Here is a 25,250-nt window from a genome sequence, read left to right as displayed (position 1 = left end):
CAGGAGGATTTGAGAGATGTAGAGGCAATGAGAGATATAGAAGTGCAAGTACAGAGATCCCAAGGGTGGGCAGAAAAGTTAGAGTAAATAAATGGGATGCTTTGCTTATTGGACTCAGTTGTGAATACAAACGCATGAATATAATGATGGGACTGTAGCAGAGTTTGGTTAGCTTGGTGTCTGGTTCTGGACATACCATTATAGAAAGGACATAATTGTTGTCAAGATAAATGTCAACAGGGCTTGAAAATTGCAACAACAAAGAAAGATTGGATACGTTAGGGTTATTTTGCTCAAGCCAGTGGAGGCTGAGGCATGGCTTAAGTGAGTTGTACAAAATATTAAACTAGGCTAGAGTGGACAGCTAAGGCCTGTTCCCCTAATAGTGAGGTCAATTATCAGCAAACATAGATTTAAGGTAGCAGGATTAAAGTGAATATGAGAAAAATCTTTTAAATCCAGAAGATGGTGTATGCCTGCAATTCACTACCTGGCTTGGTGGTTGAGGTGGAAACCCTCACCTCATTTAAAATTAACCTGGCTGAGGATGTCCCTGGATACTGTCACTGAACTTTACCAACTGCTGGTGTGGGGCCTATGGCATAAGGCATGACCACCAAGGTCATAGCTATGTTGAATTTTTATGCAGTGGATTCTTCAAAAAAGCTACTGAGGACCTGTGAGGGATTTCTAAATCATCCACACACATATGCATCAAGGCTGTGACTCATGCAGTTCGTGCCAAATAACACCATTTCATCTTGTTTTCCCAAGACAAGGTCAGTGCTGCAGCCCAGGCACAAGATCTCAGCAATATAGCTGGCTTCCCAGTTTCCATACCTGCTGAGCTCTTCCAACAATTTCTGTTTTGGCATCTCCAGATGCAGTGTGCTATAGACTATATAGACTGAGAGGGCCATATCATAATGCAGCTAAGTTCATCAATAGAAACAACTTCCATTCCATTGTTTGCAAGTCATCTAAGATCATTGGTAGGGTATCTTAGAAGTCTGCCCTAGATACCCTGGAAGCTGTTATGATACCTATATCGTGCTGCACCCATGGATAATGAGCTGGTTATGCATTCCCGAGCAGAGGAACAGCATAAATACAATGCAGCACACTCTCCAAACAGAGCTATGCTGGGCCAGATGATAGGCTTCTTAAAGATGTAGGTCCATTGCTTGAATCTATTGGGGCAGCCTTGCAGTACCCCCAAAAAATCAGTGTGCTGCATAATCTTAGCAAGCTACACTCTGCACACTGGAACAGGTACAGTGGGCATTTGTTAGAGGCTGATGGAATGGGAGATCAACAACGGTCTTCCAAGGAGGAAGAGGAGGACATTAAGCATAAGGAACTTCATCTTCAGCATGACAGAGAGCAGCTGCATTGGATGCTACAAACTAGGCAGGATGCAATGGCCATTCATTGGCTGTCAAATTGTTGGTGTTTGATGTATAAACCATTTGTTTCTGTTCAGAGAGGAAAATCAGGTGGTAGTTTTGTTGATTTCTGTTTGGGTTGGTGAATAAAAGTGAATATTTTGAAGTGATTGAAGACTTCCCTGTCTGTAACTGTCCCATGCTGAACAATAACAAGATACTAGGCTAAGGTGGACATTGGGGTCAGAATGGAGTGGGTTGTAAGATGGATGGGTAAGCGGTGTGGTCTGGTACTTAGGCAGCGATTTTGACAGGAATGTGCAAGGTAGTGTCAGCCATGCCATCTATATCTGTGCGAAGAGTTATTTTGTGGCTGCTATGCCACCTTGTGCACAGTGAAGGCCAATTCTATCATTGTTCTACTGGGTGTATGGCTGAGTATGAAGATGGTGCTAGCATTAGGGATCCCAGGATATCCTGGTACATGGCTACAGTGAGTGGAAGAAATGAGTTGGCATTGGATGAAATAAGACAGGTGCCCAAACAGTATTGCACCAGTTAAATGAGGTGGGTTTCAGATAATCTTGAGTGAAGACTCATTAGGCACCTAAGATAAAAACAAAATTAGATTTAGCCAAAATATGGTAAGATTTAGCTCTCTGAGCAAAATTGTTAAATTCATGCAATTTATTGTCAAATATGGATAGTTTTTTATGATAAGTGATTGCACTGTTCTTGACCAATTTAGATTACCAATGGCTCTACTTCTAGTCCATTATTCTAGACTAAATCAAATTAAAGCATATAATTGAAGTTCTAATTGGAATCTATAAGTAGCCACATTTTTGGTTCTGTCAATATTGTTTTATTCACATGCACTAATTATATTAAATAAAGACCACGTACAAACAAACATGTGTAAATGCAGTTCATAATACACTTACAGTCACAGAGTCATAGAGATGTACAGCATGAAACAGACCCTTCGTTCCAACTTGCCCAAGCCGACCAAATACCCTAAACTAATCTAGTCCCATTTGCCAGCACTTAGCCATATCCTTCTAAGCCCTTCCTATTCATATACCCATCCAGATGCCTTTTAAATGCTGTTATTGTACCAGCCTCCACCACTTTGGCAGAACATTCCATACTTGCTCCACCCTCTGTGTGGAAAAAGCTGCTCCTTAGGTCCCTTTTATATCTTTCCCCTCTCATCCTAAACCTATGCCCTCTAGTTCTACATTCCCTCATCCCAGGGGAAAGACCTTGTCTATTTATCCTATCCATGCCCTTCATGATTTTGTAAACGTCTATAAAGTCACCCCTCAGCCTATTCAGCCGCTCCCCACAGCTCAAATCTTCCACTCCGGCGACATCTTTGTAAATTTTCTCTGAACCCTTTCAAGTTTCACAACATCCTTCCAATAGGAAGGAGACCAGAATTGTACACAATATTCCAAAAGTGGCTTAACCAATGCCCTGTACAGCCACAACATGACCTCCCAACTCCTATACTTAATACTCTAACCAATAAAGGAAAGCATACTAAATGCTTTCTTCTATATCCTAGCTACCTGCAACTCTACTTTCAAGGAATTATGAACCTGCACTCCAAGGTCTCTTTGTTCAGCAACACTCCCTAGGACCTTCCCATGAATTGTATAAGTCCTGCTCTGATTTATTTTTCCAAAATGCAACACCTCACATTTATCTAAATTAAACTCCATCTGTCACTCCTCAGCCCATTGGAAGGGCTTTTGCCTGAAACGTCGATTTCGCTGCTCGTTGGATGCTGCCTGAACTGCTGTGCTCTTCCAGCACCACTAATCCAGTATTTGGTTTTCAGCATCTGCAGTCATTGTTTTTACCATCTGATTCTTTCTTTACCATAAATAGTTGAGGCCCTAGAACTGATCCCTGTGATATTCAATTAGTATAGTTTGCCAACATGATAATGACCCCATTCATCCCAACTCTCTGTATCCTGTTAGTTAATAATCTATCCATGCTAATATACTATCCAAGCACCTTGTACAGTTACATCACATCTGCTGGTTTCTTTTCACATATCTTACTTTTTACATTCTTAAAGAATGCTGATAAATTTGACAAACATAATTTCAACTTCATAAAACCATGTTGACTTGGCCTGATTAAATAATGATTCCATAAATGCCCTGTATGACTTCATTCATAATGGATTCAAACATTTAGCTCATGTTAAATATTAATTCAGCACACCCCTCAAGTATGAATTTCTTTTCAAGTTTTACAAATGATACATTTATGTTCCCAAGTTCCTCCTTGATCGCCAGCAGTGTTTCTCTTTTAATTAAAGATTTTGGAAGTAAGATTTAAATGTATATCTTCTGTAAAAGGGAATCCTCTTGAAAATAACAGTATGGTAGGTCTGCGTAATTTTCCTCTACTGTGTGGCTTTATCAGTAGCAATGCAGCATTGAGTGATGAAATTACATTACTTAAGGAGGGAAAAATTGAGAAACACTATATTAGCAAACATGAGAAATGCCCATCAATAATTACAAGTTATTTTCCCAAAGTTATCAGTGAAGGCAAGATAAAGTGACTCAGCAGTATTTGAAAATTTATGATATGGTGTGGAAATTTTTAGTAACTTGTAAAATATTAGAGAAGAATCTTTCAGTGTAAAGTGTAGAGAAATGTACGAAATGCTCAATATCTCTTCTAATAACTAAGATAAGTAGTAAAATGCATCACCTCGCTTGAAAATTTGAATGTATATATTTTGCAAACTGACACAATGTTGGTAACAAACCATTACTTCAGAAAATAACTTGCTCAGATTAAATTAAAATGTAGCCAAGGTTGATTCCTTGGATAAGTTACAATGACAAATCGATGTTTCTAAATCATGGACATAAAGTACTTTATTTTCCCACAATCTCTTCAAATACATGGCTGCAGCTGGCTCTGTGGCATAGCAATACCCTGGCTAACGTATGAGCAACATATACTTATGGAATATATTTAAGATGTCAAAGTTTAAACATTATGGTTTGAATAAAGAACCCTTTATCTGTCAGGAAGAAAAATGACTTCTGTCAGCAACTTAAAAGGATGGTGGTGCAGTACCTATATTTTGTAAGATGACCTTGGATGCATTTAAACATATCAGTAAAAAATATACAATACAGGCAGCAAACTGCCTTATATAAATAGTTTGAGCATGATATGTATCATCTCATAAATATGTTTAGCACCACAGGTAATGGACTCAAGTTACAGTTTGTACCTGTTTATTAATTTAGATCAAGAGTACTTAAAATACAAACAGTATAAATCATTTCAGAGACGAAAAAGCAGATTTTCAAACCATTTGGAATATCACAAATGCATTGAAGACTCTCCTATATTTGGAAAATATGATGAATTTGAGGCTATGGATCACAGCTAAGAACATTGAAGTCCAGAAGCCTGCCACAGAATACACCTATTGCTTTTTGAAATATCAAAAAGGGGCCAATTTGCCAACTAAGTGTTCATTCTTAACCAGATTTTCACAATGCGTTTTTGCAAGAAAAGTGAATAGTCATTTTTAAAGTTAAAGGTCTATTGGCTGCTAATAGATGTAACTTTAGAAATTTATTTTCCTGGACAGATTGCAACTGGAATGGATAATATCAGAACTGTTATGCCAAAAAAATGTGACACACAGAATTTCCTGAAAGCACAGATTTAAATAGAGCATATGCACAATTGTTTATATTTTAACATTGACACAATTCACAAATGCTCCATGAAGCAGCCTTGCCAGACAGACCAAGACAACAGCCAGGTTTAAACTGATATGTGGCATACAATAACCACCTCACACAAGAGAAAATCCACCCTTCAAATGGTACAACTAGTACTGTGTCCCCCCACCACATATTATAGGATCACAAATGACCAGAAGCTGAAACAAGACCATGATTATCCAAAACACGACTAAAAACAAAACACCACAGATGCTGGAAATCTGAAATAAAAACAGAAAGTGTTGCTGAAACTCTCCAGGTCTGACAACATCTGACGTGAAAGAAACAAAGTTAACATTTTGAGTCTGATACAACTCTTTGGAACTCCAGTTCCAAAGTGTCCCACAGACTGTTTCTCCAAAGTTGCCAGACCTGCAGAGTTTCTCCACTACTTCCTGTTACTCTTTTATAAGGTTCATCAACTATACTAATAATTGAAGACTATTGAAGAATATATATGCTTTTACAGTTTTTCCAATTCCATGGCAATTTTCTGTCTGTTTCACTCGTAAGAGAGGACTTAACAGCATGAAGAGTACGTGAGTGGACAAACACATGACAGATGCACTAGAACATGGTTAAATATGAAGTTATGCACTTTAGTGTCAAAAACAGAAAGAACAGTATTAATTAAATGGTGATATATTGGATGGGTACTTTGGGTTCTGGGTGCCCTTGTACACCAGTCAATGAAAGTGGATAGGCAGATACAACAAGCAATCAGGATGGCAAATGATATATTGGTCTTCATTGCAAGAGGATTTGAGTTCAAAAGTAGGGATGGTGGTACCCTACCTGCAAATGCATGCCGTTTTGGTTTCCCTACAACAGGAAGGATACACTTGCTATAAAGGGAGTGCAGCAGAGATTCATTAAGCTGATATTGAGGATGGTTGGATTGTCCTTTGTAGAGATATTTGTTCAACTGGATCTGTATTCACTAGCATTTAGAAGGATGAGAGGGGCTGTGACTGAAACAGATAAAATTCTAATAGGTCCAGACAAATACGTTCCCTGATTGCAGAGTCTTGTACCAGGGAATGCAGTCCCAGGACTTGGGGTGGATTATTTAGGACTGGTATGAGGAAAACATTCTTCATTCAAAGGTAATAAATCTACAGGATTCTCTGCCACAGAAGGCTGTAGAGGCCAAGTCAATGAATACATTTCAATAACAGGATAGATGCATTTCTGGGCTTTGAAGGCATCAAGGTGTATGGGAAGAAAGCGGGAAAATAGCATTGAGATATGGGATCAACTATGATCATGCTGAATGGTGAAGCAGACTAGAATGCAAGAATGGCCTACTTCTGCTTGTAGTTTCGATATTTCTACCTGTCTTACAATTCTCAGTGATTGTAAGACTGGACCAGATTATAGAGTGAAGAAAGAAAGTTAAAATTTGATTTCTGGGGGGGGGGGGGGGTTGGAGGGGGAGAGGGCAGCGGGGAGGAGGCTTCCCATTGTTGGAGTTGCCCGAAATTTGTAATAAATGGAAGAGCCCAATTTTGATACCAGGGTTAGGTTATAAAGCGCGTATGCATCCTTAACCAGGATTGCAATTCCAAAACAATTACAAAGCAATGCCAGGGAGACATGGATTGACAACTAAAACTAGCACTCTGTACTGGGCATAGTTACTTGTAAGTTTGTGAAAGGTCACATGGTGTAATATTTCATTAAGTCACTCAACCCATTAGGTCTGAGCACCAGCAGGTCAGAAGACATGAGAAAATGCATAGAACAAAGAACATTGAAAAGTACAGCACAGAAAAGGATCTTAGGCCCACGATGTTGTGCTGAGGTTTAATCCTAAAATATAATAACTTAACCTACACACCACTCAACTCACTGCTCTTCATGTGCATGTCCAGCAGTCGCTTAAATGTCCCTAATGACTCTGCTTCCACCACCACCGCTGGCAATGCATTCCATGCATTCACAACTCTTTGCGTAAAGAACCTACCTCTGATGTCTCCCCTATACCTTTCTCCTAATATCTTAAAACTATGACCCCTCATACCAGTCAATCCTGCCCTGGGGAAAAGTCTCTGGCTATTGACTCTATCCATTCCTCTCACTATCTTGTATACCTCGATCAGGTCTCCTCTTTTCCTCCTCTCCAGAGAGAAAAGTCTGAGCTTATTTAACCTTTCTTCATAAGGCAATCCCTTCAGTCCAGGCAGCATCCTGGTAAACCTTCTTTGCACCCTCTCCAAAGCCTCTGTATCTTTCTTATAGTAGTGCAACCAGAACTGGACACAATATTCTAAGTGTGGTCTCACCAGGGATTTGTAGAGCTGTAGCAAAACCTCTTAAACTCGATCCCCCTGTTAATGAAAGCTAAAATACCATATGTTTTCTTAATAACCCTATCCACTTGGGTGGCAACTTTGAGGGATCTATGTACTTGAACACCAAAATCACTCTGTTCCTCCACACTGCCAAGAATTCTGTCTTTAATCTTATATTTAGCATTCGAGTTCAATCTTCCAAAATGCATCAGGTTGAACTCCATCTGCTATTTCTCAGCCCAGCTCTGCATCCTGTCTATGTCACACAGCAGGCTTCAATAACCCTTGATACTATCAACGGCACCTCCAAAATTTGTGTCATCTGCAAATTTACAAACCCACCCCTCAACCTCCTCATCTAAGTCATTTATAAAAACTACGAAGAGCAGAGGCCCAAGAACAGAGCCCTGCAGGAACCCACTCATCACTGACCTCCAGACAGAATACTTTCCATCTACAACCACTCTCTACCTTCTGTCAGCCAACCAATTCTGAAACCAGATAGCCAAATCTCCCTATATCCCATACTTCCTGACTTTATGAATCAGCCTACCATGAGGAACCTTAACAAATGCCTTGCTGAAGTCCATATACATCACATCCACTGCTCGACCTTCGTAGACCTGTCTTGTCACCTCCTCAAAGAACTCAGTAAGGTTTGTGAGGCATGACCTGCGCCTCACAAAGCCATTCTGACTGCCTTTAATCATACTATGCTTTGCCAAATAGATCCATAAATCCTATTCCTCAGAGTTTTTTCCAAAACCTTGCTGACCACAGACGTAAGACTGACTGGTCTGTAATTGCCAGGGATTTCCCTATTGCCCTTCTTGAAAAGCAGAACAACATTTGCCTCCTTCCAATCCTCCAGTCCGATTCCCGTGGAGAGTGAGGAGGCAAAGATCCTCGCCAGCGGCTTCGCAACCCCCTTTCTCACTTCCCGGAGCAGCCTAGGATAAATCTAGGTTTGGGCCTGGGGACTTATCAATCTTAATGTTTTCCAAAATTTCCAGCACATCAACTTCATCAATCTTGATCTGGTAAAGCCTGTATCCCAGCTCCTCAAAGTTTTCATTCACAACAAGGTCCCTTTCATTAGTGAAAACCAAAACAAAAAACTCATTTAGGACTTCCCCTGTCTGCTCAGGCTCCATGCACAAGTTCCCTCCACTATCCCTGATCAGCCCTACCTTCTCCCTGGTCATTCTCTTATTCCTCACGTATGAGGAATATCCTATGCACTCATAGGATCAGGGCAGATGTATCTATGGGAAGTAATATATAAATGCATTCTACATATATGGTTAGTCCTTCACTTGCTTTCCACGACTGTCTAGGTGACAGAAGATATCTTTGAAAAATTCATAGTCACTCATTACCATCTTAGCCTAGCTTCATACATATTGAATGCTCCCTCATTTGTTGCAGCATGTTGTAGAGGATGAGCATAGATGCCTCTCTCATCCTACACTCACAGGTAATTCACTTAGTGAGACTACTAGTGTGTAAATATGCAGATACTGCAGCAAATTACAAAAAAAGGTGTAAAGAAAGCATTGATAATAAAATTAGATAGTCATGAAACAAGTTTTATATTTAATAAATATGTGCTGGAACTTGATTACTGATCCCTTATCGCCTTTTTGTTGCAAATCAGCAAGAAAGAAAACAGGTATGAATACACTGAATATTTTAGAATAGAAGAACAGTCTGACCGAGATTATTCTGTTCATATTTATTCTTAGGATGATAGTATGATTAGGCGAAAAAAGTAATCCAGTCCTTCTTTAATGAAGCAACTGAAAATTATTTTGAAGCAATTCATGTGAATATGCTGGGGGAGGTGGTGTGGGAGGTGAGGCTCTGGGTCCACCAACATCCCTGTATCACAATCCATTCCAGGATATATTTTAGGCCTTCTGTATTGCTGGACCTGAAGCACAAAATCTCTGATTCTGATGCCAACTGCAGATGCCACCTTCTCTGCTGATGTAGCTATGATACTCATTCTGCCATCACTTCTCCACTGCTAGTGCCAGGCCCAACCGAATGTTAAAGTTGCCAATCCTCAGGTGCCTTGCTGGACTTACCTTGCTGACATCGTCTCCACCGATGTACTGAGAAAATGTCAACCAATTAGATTGGAAAGTGTCAGATATAAGTGTCAGAAGTGTACAAGATGATGAGAGGCATAGATAGAGTGGACAGCCAGAGACATTTTTTCCCATGGTGGAAATGGCTATCATGAGGTGACATAATTTTAAGATGATTGGAGGAAGGTTTAGGGGATATGTCAGAGGTAGGCTCTTTACACAGAGAGTGGTAGGTGCATGAAATGCATCAGGTAAAAACAATGACTGCAGATGCTGGAAACCAGATTCTGGATTAGTGGTGCTGGAAGAGCACAGCAGTTCAGGCAGCATCCAAGTAGCTTCGTAGTACAGTCAGATACATTAGGGACATTTAAGTGATTCTTGGACAGGCACATGGATGATGGTAAAATGTAGGGTATGTAGGTCAGTTTGATCTTAGAACAGGATAAAGGTTGGCACAATATCGAGAGCAGAAGGGTCTGCACTGTGCTGTGCTGTTCTATGTTCTATAACCCACTAATCAAAAAATATGACAGAATTGCAGAAAGCAGGAATTTTAGACCAGTTAGCTTGATTTCTGGCATGGGAAGATACTAGAATTGTTCATTAAAGAGATTATAGCTCCAGAAAAGAAAAGACAATAAGGAAGATACAATATGGTTTTATCAAAGGGAAATCATATTTAACCAATTTATAGGAGGTATTTGAAGGAGTGACAGACACTGCTGGTAAAAATGGGCTTGTAGACATACTATACTTGGAGCTCCAGAAAGCATTTGATAAGGTGCAACATCAAGGGAGATTGTGGAAAGTAAAATGGGGTAGTAGTTAACATATTAAAACGGGTAGATAATTGGCTGGCTAACAGAAAATGAAGAGTATGTATAAATGGGTCTTTGTCTGGTTAGGGGGATGTAATCAGTGGGGTTCCAAACTGGTCTACACTTGAGCCTCCACTTTTACAATTTCCATCAATGATTTAGATGAGGGAAGCAAAGGCATGATAGCTAAATTTGCAGATGGAAAGTATTTTCTGATGAAGACATTAGGAAGCTGCAGAGCATAGAGATAAATTGAGTCCATGGGCGATATCTGGTGAATGGAGGATCATGTAGAAAAATGTTAAGATTTTCAATTTGACAAGGAGAATGAAAAAAGTAAAGTATGACTTAAATGGAAAAAAGACTGCAGAATTCCCAGGTGCAGGGAGATTTATGTGTTCTAGTGCATGAATCTTAGACCATTAGTACATATGTATACACGAAGGCTAATTGGATGTTATCCTTTATTATGAGAAGAATTGAACATAACAGGATGTTATGTTTCAATTATACTGGGCATCAATGAGATCACATCTTGAACACTGATTACAGTTTTGGTCTCATTATTAAAGAAGGATGTAAATATATTGCAGGTGGCCCAGAGAAAGGTTACTTGGTTGATAACCATACTGAATGGATTGTATGGGACTAGGTTAGACAGGTTGGATTTGTTTCTGCTGGAAGAGTGAGGTGTGATTTGGCTCAAGCGTATAAGATCCTCAGTCATCCTGTTCAGGTCATAGAGTCTTTCAACATTACAATATTAAAAAAAAACACCCTTTAGCCCATCACAGTGCTAGTTATCAAGCACAGATCCACTCTAATCCATTTCTCAGCTCTTGGTGGTGGCAATGAAAACAATGGTATTTTAATACTTTTTAAATGTTGTGATGGTTCCCATCTTGGACACCTTTCAGGAAATAAGTTCCAGATACCTGCCACTTCTTTTCCTTAAATGTCCTCTAAATATCCTGCCCCTTTTCTTAAATTTATGCACTCTGGTTATTGACTGCTTTACTAATAGGGAAAAGTTCCTTCCAACCTATGTAATTTATATCCCTCATCATTTTGTACATTTCAATTGTTTCCTCCCTTGGCCTTCTTGGCTGTCTGAAAAACAACCCTAGTCTATCTAGCTTCTCTTCTAGCCCTGGCATTTTATTGGTGAATCTCCAGTGTATCCTCTCTTGTGCAATCATATCCTCCGCACAGTGTAATGGTCACAACTGCACAGTTCTCTAGCTGTGGTCTTATTAATATATTATCTTGCTCCATCATAACCTCTCTGCTCTTGTATTCAATTCCTCAATGAATAAGGACAAGCATCCCATATACATTCTTAACCACGTTATCTGTCCTGCTGCCTTCAATAATCTATGAACACAGATACCAAGGTCCCTCGATTCTCAGTTCTTCCAGGGTCCTACCATTCAATGTACTCCCATGCCTCGTTAGTCCTCCCAAAATGCATCACCTCAATATTACAGGATCAAACTCCATCTCCCACTGGCCTGCCCAACTGACCAGTCCATCCATAGTTTTGTAGTCTTAGGCTTTCCTCCTCAACATGTACACCAATATAGAAAGAACTCTTATGGGTCAGTCTGGAACAAGGGGCAATGTGTTGAAATTTGGAGATGCCCTTTCATGACACAGATGAGGAGATTGTTTTTGTCTTTGAGGGTTGTGAGATTTTGGAACATTATGCCTCAGAAGGAGATAGAGATGAGCTTATTAAATATTTTTACACAAAAATTAAATAAATTCTTGTTGGACAAGGGATTCAAAGGTTATTGGGGTAGCTGGGAATGTGAAATTCGAAATATTGACAGATCAGCCATGATGTTATGAATGGCAGAGTTGATTTGAAGGGCTGAATGGTATATTTCTGCTCCTCAAAATTTTTATCCAGTTAGATTGTCAGCACACATATTTTAAACAAATTTTTCATTTAAAGTAACTGAGAGATGTCAGTAAGTAAATGTGCTGATGCAAAGTATTGATGTGACATTTTAATAGTGTTGAAAATGGCACATATTCTGTATAGATATATGTAGGCAGCATCATTACTTCACTAATACAGTGGACAGGCCATTTGCTAACATTAACTCTTTTTGTAACATACATCTACTGAATAAATTAGTGAATGCTTCAAGAAATTATAACACAGGAATAGATAGTTCAGACTAACCAATCAACATTGATGTTTATTTTCTTGATCAATCAATATGAGCATTGATCCGGCTTCATATACATTTCCTGTCCCAACATCTGTTTATTCACCTCCTCTCATCACCAACCTTAACAGTGGACATTCCTCGATCAGTAACTCAAATAATCTATTTACAATGCTTCTCCTCCACTTATTTTGAACACAATTCTTACCAGGATCAAAAGGTTCGATGGACCATCCTTTAAAAAATGCTTGGAATTTTGAATTGCCCAGCTTGTTCTTCCCCACACTTGTCTTAACATCAGCTTTCTTCTCCTCTTGTCCAGGAATTTTAGTGCAGTAATCAAGGAATCCATAAGGAGTCATTACTTCCATGTAACCTTTCTCACAGCCGCATACACCTCCCTGAGAATTGATTACAATGCATTCAGTTACTGAACAGGATAAAAATGTGTTTACAAATAATTGAGAGCTTCCAGGACTCTAGCTATAGAGCCATCAGCAAAGTAATATGTAAAGTTTCAGGAGTAGGTCTAGCTCCACCATATCTTTACAATTGTATTAACTGTTGTGTAATATTTTTAACCAACTTGTTCAAATATGTTATAACACACCTCAGGAGGAACTTGTTAAGTGTGTTCAGGATAGGTTTTTCAATCAATATATAAATGACGCTACTGGAGAACGGGCAAAACTCAACCTCTTCTTGGGAAATAAGGCAGGGCAAGTGACCGAGGTATTAGTGGGTAAGCACATTGGGATCAGTGATCAAGATTGTATTAGTTTTAAAGCTTTATATAGTCAGTAGCACAGAATGCAAACTATCTGTAAGGCTGAGATCTTACAGCAGTGTAAAAAGTAAATAGGCCTGGGTTCAAACATCTCTCTTAACAAGAAGAGAATTTTGTAATATTAATTACAAGGGCCAAAATATAGGAAACTCTCAAATTATTTCATACTACCAGTGACATTTTACCCAGAAATCACATCATGGTGTAGATGGTTGGTAATAAAAGGGAACAACAAAATGGCAGTTCTACAAACTTTTCCTAACTGTCACTAATCTCTAATGAGAAATCAGATCTGAAGTCTAGGCACACCCAACAAAGACCAAAGTGGACCAATCTGTTCAGAAGTGCAACAACCCTATTTTCAGTACCAATATTTGTAAGTGGCTTAACGCTGCTGAAGAACATGTGTTCTTAGTTTTGTTAGTGACCTAATGCTGCAGTGTGTGTGTTTAATTTTGGCAGACTCAAGACTGGACTGCTTGCTTGGTCACCCAGCCTATGGTAGACAATACAAGGCAGCTCCACTCTGTCAGCAATCTGCCAGAAGGTAGAGTGCTGGATTGTTTAGTTTCATTCCTTGTCTTAATGTCAATCAATTCCACCATTTCCTTTGCAAGAAACAGTGTGAAAACCACAATACAAACTCATGTGACATGATCTTTACTTCTCTTTTGTAACAAATGCCACATACAGGCAGAAACCTGCTTTTAAATCAGTATTTAAATATAATAAAGGAAAAGCCAGCAATAAGGCAAACATTGCTTTCAAACATGGATTTGTTTACTGGCGGCACGGTGGCACAGTGGTTAGCACTGCTGCCTCACAATGCCAAGTACCCGGGTTCAATTCCTGCCTGGGGCAACTGTCTGTGTGGAGTTTGTACATTCTCCCTGTGTCTGTGTGGGTTTCCTCCCCCAGTCCAAAGATGTGCAGGTCAGGTGAATTGGCCATGCTAAATTGCCCGTAGTGTTAGGTGCAGGGATAAATGTAGTGGAATGTGTCTTGGTGGGTTGCTCTTTGGAGGGTCGGTGTGGACTTGTTGGGCCGAAGGGCCTGTTTCCACACTGTAGGTAATCTAATTGTACAGGGCAAAGAACCACAAAGGAGATGAGAAAAACAAACATTCAAGTGTGGATTGACAATCTACTGACATTCTGTCAGAGTTCAAGTTACTTACATACAGAATAAATATTGACTTTATGGATCAACAAATAAGTTATGCAAATGCAGATAGTTAAAATCCTTGCTGGAACAAAGGATTAAGAAGAGTCAATTCCTCAGGCAATCTGAATGCTGACCTCAAAACATTCCTGCTTTAAAAGATCAGCTTAAAGATAGAATTACCATCAGGATGCACAGGCTTTAGTTCACATCTTACCAACAAGAGGACATTGAGTTAAAACATACAAGAAAGCCAACTGCTCAGAAAGACCTAAATAGGCACACAATGCTCCACAGCTCAATGTGGAAAAGAGTCAACCAAAGAGCAATGTCAAAGATGTTTCCAAAGTTCCATGAGTCCTAGCAAGATCTCTAATGCAATGCTCTGACACCCATTTCATTACCTCTGTGCATCACCTCTTTGACAACCCACCAAGGGCAGCGGTACCCACCACTTCCGGGACATTTTTAAAGCCTGGACATAGAGTCATAGAGATATACAGCATGGAAACAGACCCTTTGGTCCAACTCGTCCATACCGACCAGATATCCCAACCCAATCTAGTCCCACCTGCCAACACTTGCCCCATATTCCTCCAAAACCTTCCTATGCATATACCCATCCAAATGCCTTTTAAATGTTGCAATTGTATCAGCCTCCACTACTTCTTCAGGCAGCTCATTCTATACATGTACCACCCTTTGCGTGAAAACTTTGCCTGTTAGGTTCTTTTTATATCTTTTCCCTCTCACTCTAAATGTATGCCCTCTATCAGATCAAGACCTGCCAGTCAGGAACTGCCTTTTACCATGCACATATTGTGAAGTGAACCAGGGTTCACAGGACACTAGGTGGCACGGCTGACAGTTCATTGCAAATACAGATGCACATTCATAAACATACAGGTGTTCCCCCACATCCGCGGGTGATACGTTCCAAGACCTACCACGAATGCCCGAAACCACGGATAGTAGCGAACCTTATCATTTAAATGGGAAACTTATCTCCCATACAGCCCCCCTGGAATTACTTCTGAAGTGTCCCATGTTCGATATAATATTTTCACGCCGCGGTTAACTGCGAATAACTGAAAATGCTGAAACTGAATCTGTGGATATGGGGTTCTACTGTATTTTAATTTAAAAACCAAGTTAACAGGCTAACTGTCCAGAGCGCCATTATAACTTAGAACACTACCTAAGAGAGTGCCTATTCTTCCCCCAATGCCCAATGTAGCCAAGCAAGTCCTCATTGTTCTATGAGGGACTATCATGGACAGGAAAGCCTTCTAGTAGAGTCATAGAGAGATACAGCACAGAGACAGACCCTTCAGTCCAATTCGTCCATGCTGACTAGATACCTTAAATAAATCTAGTCCTACTTGCCTGTGTTTGGCCAGTAGGCTAAACTCTTCTTATTCATTTAGGTATCCAGATGCTTTTTGAATATTGTAATTGTACCAGCCTCCACTACTTCTTCTGGCAGCTCATTATATACATGCACCACCCTCTACGTGAAAAAGTTGCCCCTTAGGACCCTTTCAAATCTTTCCCCTCTCACCCTAAACCTATGCCTTCTAGTTCTGGACTCTGCTACACCAGTGAAAAGACCTTGTCTATTTATCTATCCATTCCCCTCATGATTTTATAGACCTCTATAAGGTCACTCCTCTGCCTTTGACGCTCCAGGGGAAACAGCCTCAGCCTATTAAACCCTTCCCTTTAATTCAAACCTTTCAACTTTGGCAATAACTTTGTAAATATTTTCTGAACTCTTTCAAGTTTCACAACGTCCTTCCTAAAGCAGGGAGACCAGAATTACACACAATATTCCTATAGCGGCCTAATCAATGTCCTGTACAGCCGCAACATGACCTTCCAACTTTTATACTCAATGCACTGACCAAAAAAGGCGAGAATACTAAATGCTTTCTTCACTTTGCTTTCTATCTGTGACTCCACTTTGAAGGAACTACAAACCTGCATTGCAAGGTCTCTTTGTTCAGCAACACTCCCACGGAACTTACCATTAAATGTTTAAGTCCTGCCCTGATTTGTCTTTCCAAAATGCAGCACCTCACATTTACCTAAATTAAATTCCATCTGTTGAATACATTCACTTCTGTTCACATAAAACTTGCAAAAATTGCCAGTTAGTCCATTTCTACTAAACTTTACCCGAATGCATCAATATAGTCCTGTACATGGTTGCTTGGAAAGGTTTCCCATTCTTTTAATGAAAATATAGGGTAGGGAATATTGTATTATTGCATAGATCCAAATCCAGACAGGCAATGTACCTTTAAGACAGTAAATTTACATCTTGCATGTGACTTTTCAGTATATACCCACACTCACCTTTAGATGAAGTAGCAATAATAATGGTAAAAACATTAACTGCAGATCCTGGAAACCAGATTCTAGATTAGTAGTGCTGGAAAAGCACAGCAGTTCAGGCAGCATCTGAGGACCAGTAAAGTCGATGTTTCGGGCAAAAGCCCTACATCAGGAATACATCAGGTATTCCTGATGTAGGGCTTTTGCCCAAAACGTTGATTTTACTGCTCCTCGGATGCTGCCTGAACTGCTGTGCTCTTCCAGCACCACTAATCCAGAATAGCAGTAATAATGGCCTACTGCACGTGGGCAGTAAGCACTGAACCCAGACCATATGCAAATCTGAGATTTTATAGAAGTGAGCGTTTTTAAGTAATCTGTTTTAACAAGAACCCAAACCATTGTGATAAATCTTGCAAAGGCTAAAATATAGGAATACTCAGACTCTTTCACACTGGCAATGGTGCATTGCCCAGATACAGTTTAGCCTATGGTCTATTTGTGATCATTTATTTATTTGCTGAACATTACATTTTATGGCAATGTCAATTAAGAAATCAGCAATTAAATTGAGTAAAAAAAGTAATAGGAGTTTTTGTGTTAGGTAAGTCATTTGTAAAATAATCAGACTGAGCTATATTGCATTTGAAGTGGAATGGATAATGAAGCCTTCTTCCAGCAAATTGTGCTTTCCCACAATCCAAGTTCTCAAAAATAACACAGATCCTTCTGCGATGATATTTGACCTAAATAATCCGTCAGAACAGGGATGGTTAATTATTTAAATATCCTAAATAAAAATATCTTATTAAAACTAATTAGTCATTTAAGAAATTTGCAAAATTCATGCACATTTGTATGCAACTTACATCACGAAACACACACATAAGTACGAAATGTTAACATTTAGTGTTCTGTTTAAGTTCACAATGGAAATAGAAATATGGATTAATATTATGTGGCTTGCCAGATTTATCCCAGCAACAAGAAAGAAAGAACCCAGTATTTCAGTACTTATTATGTGTGCACATACAGGTCATTGTGTTATAACATGCATTTCATAAATGCAAATTCACTATAACACGATTGACTAACTGGGGATACATGCTCTAAAGCTCGAACGTTTAAAGCATGTATTGATTAGAACGCAATTCCGGCACCATTAATTTAAATGGTGCTGCTATTAAGCAATTTTCTTATAACACAGGGTTGCACGAGAACAGAACTATCATGTTATAGCAGAACTGACTGTATACCTTGTACTCCAGTGACTAAGTTCAATGGCAATATTACTGCTTTGCCTATTTGGGTAGCTCAGATGGATATTCAAAATTCAAAGGCATTGCTCAATTGAATTTTAACTTTCGTGAAAAAAAGAGCCAAATTAGTTGCACCAAATTAAAACACAATTTTTAAAAAAACCCAAAACTCAATCTGAAAAAGACAAGTCAGCAGCATTCAATGGTAACTGCTTAAAGTCAAGAAAATTCGATGGTATTACAATGTGTTGGGTGACGAAGGAAGTTCAATTTTTGTCAGGATATTCTTCTCAACTACTGTAAAACCAAACCATTTCAAATAAAATGCATAATGATTCTACATGTGCATTAAGAACAAAACTGTGCTTAGAGAGAGAATAGGGCCCCTTAAAGATCAATAAAGGCATCTATGTGTTGAAACTTCAGGAGATAGGAGAGATACTAAATGAATATTTTGCATCAGTTTTTGCTGTTAAGAAAAAATACAGGCTGGAGTGAATAAATTCAGGGAAATCAATATCGATGCTTTGAAATCAGTTCACATTGCAGAAGATCAAGTGCCAAAGGTCTTAGAAAACATAAAGGTAGATAAACCTCTAGGATGACCTGATCAAGTGTACCCCAGAACACAGTGGGAAGTTAGGGAAGAAATCACAGAGCCCCAAGCAGAAATATTTGTAACACCTATAACCATGGGTGAAGTACCAGAGGATTGGATGGTGGTTAATGTTGTGCCTTTATTTAAGGAATGTGGCAAAGAGAAGCTTGGGAACTATAGACCTGTGAGCCTGATATTGGTGGTGGTTAAGTTGTTGGAGGTGATTCTGAAAGATGGGATTTACATACATTTGGAGAGGCAGGGACTGATAATGGATAGTCAGCATAGTTTTGTGCGAGGGAAATTGTGTCTCACAAACTTGATTGAGTTCTTTGAGGAAATAACTAAACAAAACTGATGAGGGCAGAGCAGTAGATATTGTTATATGGACTTGAGTAAAGCTTTTGACAAGTTTCCACATAGTAGGCTAATTAGTAAAGTTAAATTACATGGGATTCACGGTGAGTTTGCCAACTGGATACAAAATTGACTTGCCAGTAGGAGACAGAGGCTGGTGGTGTTTTTCAGACTAGAGGCCTGTGGCAGGCTGTGTTCCACAGAGATCAATACTGGGTCCATTTTTGTTTGTCATTCATGTAAACGATTTGGATGAGAATATAGTAAGGCTTGGTAAGTAAATTTGCAGATGACACCAAAATTGGTTAAAAATCACACAACACCAGGTTATAGTCCAACAGATTTATTTGGAAGCACACTAGCTTTCGGAGCACTGCCCCTTCAAGAAGCGCTTCGACAGCTAGTACATCCAAATAAACCTGTTGGACTATAACCATGTGTTGTGTGAATTTTAACTTTGTACACCCCAGTCCAACATCGGCATCTCCAAATCATGATTACCAAAATTGGTGATGTAGTGGACAGTGAAGAAGGTTATCTAAGATTGCAAAGAGATCTTCATCAATTGGGTCAATGGGCTGAGGTGTAGCAGATAAATGTGAAGTATTGCATTTTGCTAAAACAAACAAGGGCAGGACTAATACAGTTAATGGTAGTGCCCTGGGTAGTGTTGTTGAACAGAGACACCCAGGGGTTCAGGTACATAATGCTTTGAAATTTGCATCACAGGTAGATGGGGTAGTTAAGAAGACATCTAGCATGCTTGCCTTCATTGACAGACCTTTGAGCATAGGAGTTGGGATGCCATGTTGAGGTTGTACAGAATGTTGGTGGGGCCACTTCTGGAGTACTGTATGCCGTTCTGATTAACCAGCTGTAGGAAGGATATTATTAAATTGGAGAGGGTTCAGAAAAGGTTTACTAGGATGTCACTGGGCTGGGAGGGTTTGAGTTACAAAAATAGGCTGGATAGGCTGGTACGTTTTTCATTGGAGTGTAGGAAGTTAAGAGGTGACCTTGGAGAGACTTATCAAGTCATGAGGGGCAAAGATAAGGTGAATAACAAGGGTCTTTTCCCTCGGGTGGGAGAGCTCAAACCTAGGGACATATTTTCAGGTGAGAGGAGGAAAGCTTTTAAAAAGACATGAGGGGAAACCTCTTTGCACAGAGAATAGCTCGTGTGTGGAATGAACTGCCAGACACAGTGGTGGACGCAGGTACAGCTACAACATTTAAAAGATATTTGGGTAAGTACATGAATAAGAGAGGTTTATAGGGAACAAAGAAATGCTGGAGATCACAGCAGGTCAGGCAACATCCGTTGAGAGAAAGATGAGTCTTTATCAGAGCTGAAGGGAAGTGTGGAGGGGGTAGCAGTTATGCAAGAGTTGGGGGTGGAGTTGGGGGAGCGGGGAGAGAGTGTTGGAGTGCTGGGGCAGCAAAGGATGTTGATAGTTCAGATTCAGCGATCAGAATGTGAAAGTGGCAGAACAATGGTGTGTCCAACTGTCGGATTGGAAGGGAAAAATAATCTCACTGGAGTAGGGGAGGGAAGAGAGGACATGGTGACAGAGAAAGTAACAAGCAAAGTTAAAAGGAAAGAAAGGAATGGATTCACAAATTGTTTGAAACCTTCCTGATAAGACCATAAGACCATAAGACCATAGATTCTCTAAAGGTCAACATGCAGGTTGAGTCTGTGATTAAGAAAGCGAATGCAATGTTGTCACTTATCTCAAGAGGGTTGGAATATAAAAGCACCATTGTGCTACTGAGACTTTATAAAGCTCTGGTTAGGCCCCATTTGGAGTACTGTGTCCAGTTTTGGTCCCCACACCTCAGGAAGGACATACTGGCACTGGAACGTGTCCAGTGGAGATTCACATGGATGATCCCTGGAATGGTAGGTCTAACATATGAGGAACGGCTGAAGTACAAGATAATACATGGCTTGGAAAGGACGGATGCTAGGAAATTGTTTCCGTTAGATGAGGAGACTAGGACCCGTGGACACAGCCTTAGAATTAGAGGGGGTAAATTCAGAACAGAAATGCGGAGACATTTCTTCAGCCAGAGAGTGGTGGGCCTGTGGAATTCATTGCCGCAGAGTGCAGTGGAGGCCGGGACGCTAAATGTCTTCAAGGCAGAGATTGATAGATTCTTGTTGTCTCGGGGAATTAAGGGCTACGGGGGGAATGCGGGTAAGTGGAGTTGAAGTGCCCATCAGCTGTGATTAAATGGCGGAGTGGACTCGATGGGCCGAATGGCCTTACTTCCACTCCTTTGTCTTATGGTCTTATGGTCTTATGATATCATCAATGTTCATCACCTATCCACTGAAAATCCAGTTTCATGTACTTACTAACAAACAGGCATTGAATTGAACCTTTAAATCTGACCTCCCCAAAGTCACCTGCCTCCAGTGCTGCCTCATGTTTGCTACAGTAGACAACAGACCTGCTTAGAGGCCAAGTTATGCAAAGGGGACTGAAAAAACATGCTTGTGGAGAAGGAAGTGAGAACATGCCTAGGCTTGACTCCAACTCCCCTTGGGAAAATTGTCCCTCTTTGTCCTGATACTTTTGTTCACCATTGGGCAACACATTCTTAGTTTTCTGGCCTCTACTCAACATAATGAAGATGCTATATGCTGTAATTACAGAACTTTTATGCACCCTCACTCGCCTTCCTTGGTATCAGAAAATTGGCTGAATTCAGAATATACAATGTTGGTTGAAGTCATGTCAACTCTGTTCCATGAGTGCAATAGTATTATTACATTTTCAGAACTTTGGTTGTGGGCTAGCATGATAATATTCTCTTTCAAGCACTTTCCACTGCAGGATTTCTGGAGATTTTCAGTCATTACAATTGTTAGTGAAAGGGGCTAAAAGAAATTTGTTTTCCAATGTCTGACCTGAAAATGGCCAGAGTTTCTGTTGCCCTAGTCAATTAAATAAATTATTCACATCATGTTGTTCAGGTCTTCACACTCACTGTATGATTACTTTATACAAGCTTCATGAAAATGCTCCTACATTATATCTAGCTCTGAACCTAGTCTGAACCTGGATAGGTATATGCTGTCACCATCACTCTTAATGTATGGCTAGCTCTACAGAGCTTGTAGATCTCAATGTAGCTCTACAGAGCTTGCTTGGTATGATGTGGGAGAAGAAAGCCACTTACTATTTAACTAGAAAAAGCTCTGCTAAAAACAAGAGGTAATTTTGTTGCATGATAGTAACCAACTGGAGGTTACATTGATAAGAAAGACATTGGTGTAAATCTACCAATCTGACAAAAAAATACATTCACCTTTTGAAGAGTTCTTTCATTTGAAGCACTCCAGTCTAGGCCAAGAATCTTCAGTAAAGTGGATTGGCTTTGAAACTAAGCCCCATTTTCATGTCAATTCCTGCCATATTACAGCATTTTAAAATCCCGAAGCCACATTCGCAGTAGTTGAGGCAGGGAGTCATCCCAGGTTGAATCCACACTGTTGGCATCAGTTGGCATTGCAAACCAGCCATCCAGCCAACTGAGCTAAGCTGTACTTCACACTGTACATTTTGCTTGAGAGCCTATCATGATTGCATGTTTGACAGTACTTAATCTACACAGAATGTAATGTGAAGAAATAGACAAACCTTTAGAATTTGAAGGAATCAAATGGTAGTTTTAATGTTCATTTGCTGACAAGTACAACTGCCAGTTCACATCAAATAACCAACAACTCAACCCCTTCACTCTAACTCAAATTAACTGAGGTAACTTGGTAAACTGCGCGGATATCCTTGCTGTAAAATGTTGACCTGACTCAAGTATGTTGCTTTAGCTGTATCTGTATGAGTGTTTGACTTCTTATCACCTTCATGAATTTTTATTCACAAAAATTGTTTTAATTTACTTTTTAAAACATAGCTGAGGATTCCTCACTTTTATTTTTGTAATTCAGCTTTGCAACCACACAAAATTGAAAAATAATATTAAAAAGGAAGAAGATTTTGGCACAGTCAAAAGGTTTGTAGCAGCATATTGACTTTATTATCACCAGGGGGCAGTAAATGCCTTTTTTACAGAAAAACCAGCCTTCGTGAAAACTGCTTTATTTATTCTTGGGATGTAGGTGTCTCTGGCATATTGGCATTTACTGCATATCCCCAGTTGCTCTTCTAGAGCCAGATGTGGGTTTTCTTGTTATACTGAATTTACTGGAATTCATTAATCAAAATCATGGTCTACAGAAAAACTGAAACAGACAATAAAATGTTGACCTAATTGCACATATAAATTGTCTCTTGTTAAAACTCATAAATAATGTAATTTATTAAACTGTTTAGGTAATTGTATTTCTTTTATCCCTGCTGAGTTCATATCCTGTGGTTCAACTAGTTTTTGGCTCAACTCATTATTTCAGGTCCTCCATTAAATTCTCACAAAATATAGAGCAAATATTTTCCAGCCTCTTCAAATCTCCTTTAGCACCTTTAACATTGTTCTCAGAGGGTTTTAAGAAGTCCATCTATTGTTCTTTTGTATGCGATTATATAAACTGCATTAATGCTTGTCCATCCTACACCAGTCAGTGAATTCGCCGATCTGTGCACAATGATGTTACTTGTTCATACAAATCATGACAAATGCTGAAGTACTAGATTGTCTTAAATTCTCACAATTAATTACAGGTTGATCAGTATCATAAATCAACTGATTTTTTTAAAAACTTTGAAACATATGAACATAGAAACTTGGAGTAAGTAAAGTCTATTCAGCTCTTCAAGCCTGTTCTATCATTTAATATGATCATGACTGATTATCTCAGTACTCTTCTGCTGCTTTCTCCCCATACCTTTTGACCTCTTGAGCCCTAATAATTATATTTAATTCCTTCTTGAAAACATTCAACATTTTGACGTCAACTGCTTTCTGTGGCAGAGAAATTCACAGCTTTACTACACGTTGGGTCCAGAAATTTCTCCTCATTTCAGTCTGAATTGACATACCCTGAATCCTTAGACTGTGACCCTTGGTTCCAGACTCTCTGGTCATCAGAAATATCCTTCCTGCATTTACTATTGCCTAGTCCTTTTAGAAATCTATAGATTTCTATGCGATTCTATCCTTCATTCTTCTAAAGCCCAGTAAACCAATCCAATCTCTCTTCATACATCAGTCCTGGAATCAATCTGCCGTACTTTTGTTGCATTACCTTCATAGCCAGAATATCCTTTCTCTGGTAAGGTGACCAAAACTGCACACAATACTCCAGGGTGTGGTCTCACCAAGGCTCTGTACAATTGCAGCAAGCCATCACTGCTCTTGTACACAAATGCTCTCACTGTGAAGGTCAACATATCATTTGACTTCCACACCACCACTTTACCTACATGCCTCTTTTCAGTAACTGCTGTACAAGGGCACACAGGTCTTGTTGCACCTATGCCTTTCCCAATCTACCGCTATTCAGATAATAATCTGCCTTCCTCCTTTGTGTTACCAAAGTGGATAACCTCACAATTATCCACAATAAACTTCACCTGTCATTCATTTGCACAAAAATTGTGAAACTATGCCTTTTGGGACAGGGTGGATATCCTTTACCCACACATCTGAAAATTGGAAAGGTCTAAAAGCTAAAGGTCTTTTTGAAAGTAGCTCATATAGATCAGAATAAACCCATAGATATGCCAAGTTCAGGAGCTTGGGGAAAAAAAACTTCAAACCAACATAAAAGTAAAGTATTTTTTTCAAAGCCTGAACTCAATAGGTCCACAGGTATATAGAGGTCTGTTTGGGCCCTTTGAAAAACTTCTTCTATTTGAGGTCTGCTTCGGTCCAATCAGGCTAAGTGAAATTTATTTCCAAAGGATTTGAATAGACACAGCGGTAAGTATAGAAATATATGGATACAAAGAAGAATAAGTGCAGAGAATAATGTGAAAAGAATTAGAGTTTTTGATGAAGATAAAGTGAACCCATTCCCTAACAGATTAAGGTACAGTGTGTTCAAGAGATAAATGAATATGTTGATTTTCATTGTAAGCTGATGAACATTGGATCTTAAAGAGTAAATGTATCTGAAACCCCAAAATATCCTAGAAACAGTTGGTTGCAAGGTTTATGGATAAAGGATTCCTTAATAATATTCTACATTCATATAAAACTCCTCTGCCTACTTGTCAGCCTCAGATCACTTCCT

The 25,250-nt window shown here is 39.4% G+C and overlaps 1 protein-coding gene across 3 annotated transcripts in view; it reads right to left on the bottom strand.

Annotated features, from left to right (window-relative positions):
* thsd7ba (thrombospondin, type I, domain containing 7Ba) overlaps window positions 1-25,250 on the bottom strand; it is a 908,760-nt gene that overhangs the window by 11,852 nt on the left and 871,658 nt on the right. For all 3 annotated transcript variants that reach the window (XM_072579697.1, XM_072579699.1, XM_072579698.1), the window contains one exon: window positions 12,758-12,950. In XM_072579697.1, the coding sequence (XP_072435798.1) occupies window positions 12,758-12,950 (193 nt within the window). The remainder of the gene's footprint in view (window positions 1-12,757; window positions 12,951-25,250) is intronic.

This window comes from Chiloscyllium punctatum, chromosome 10 (assembly GCF_047496795.1).
Source record: "Chiloscyllium punctatum isolate Juve2018m chromosome 10, sChiPun1.3, whole genome shotgun sequence".
Classification (NCBI taxonomy): Eukaryota; Metazoa; Chordata; class Chondrichthyes; order Orectolobiformes; family Hemiscylliidae; genus Chiloscyllium; species Chiloscyllium punctatum.
Note: the sequence above shows the minus strand (reverse complement) of the source record. Positions and strands in the feature narration are given on the sequence as shown.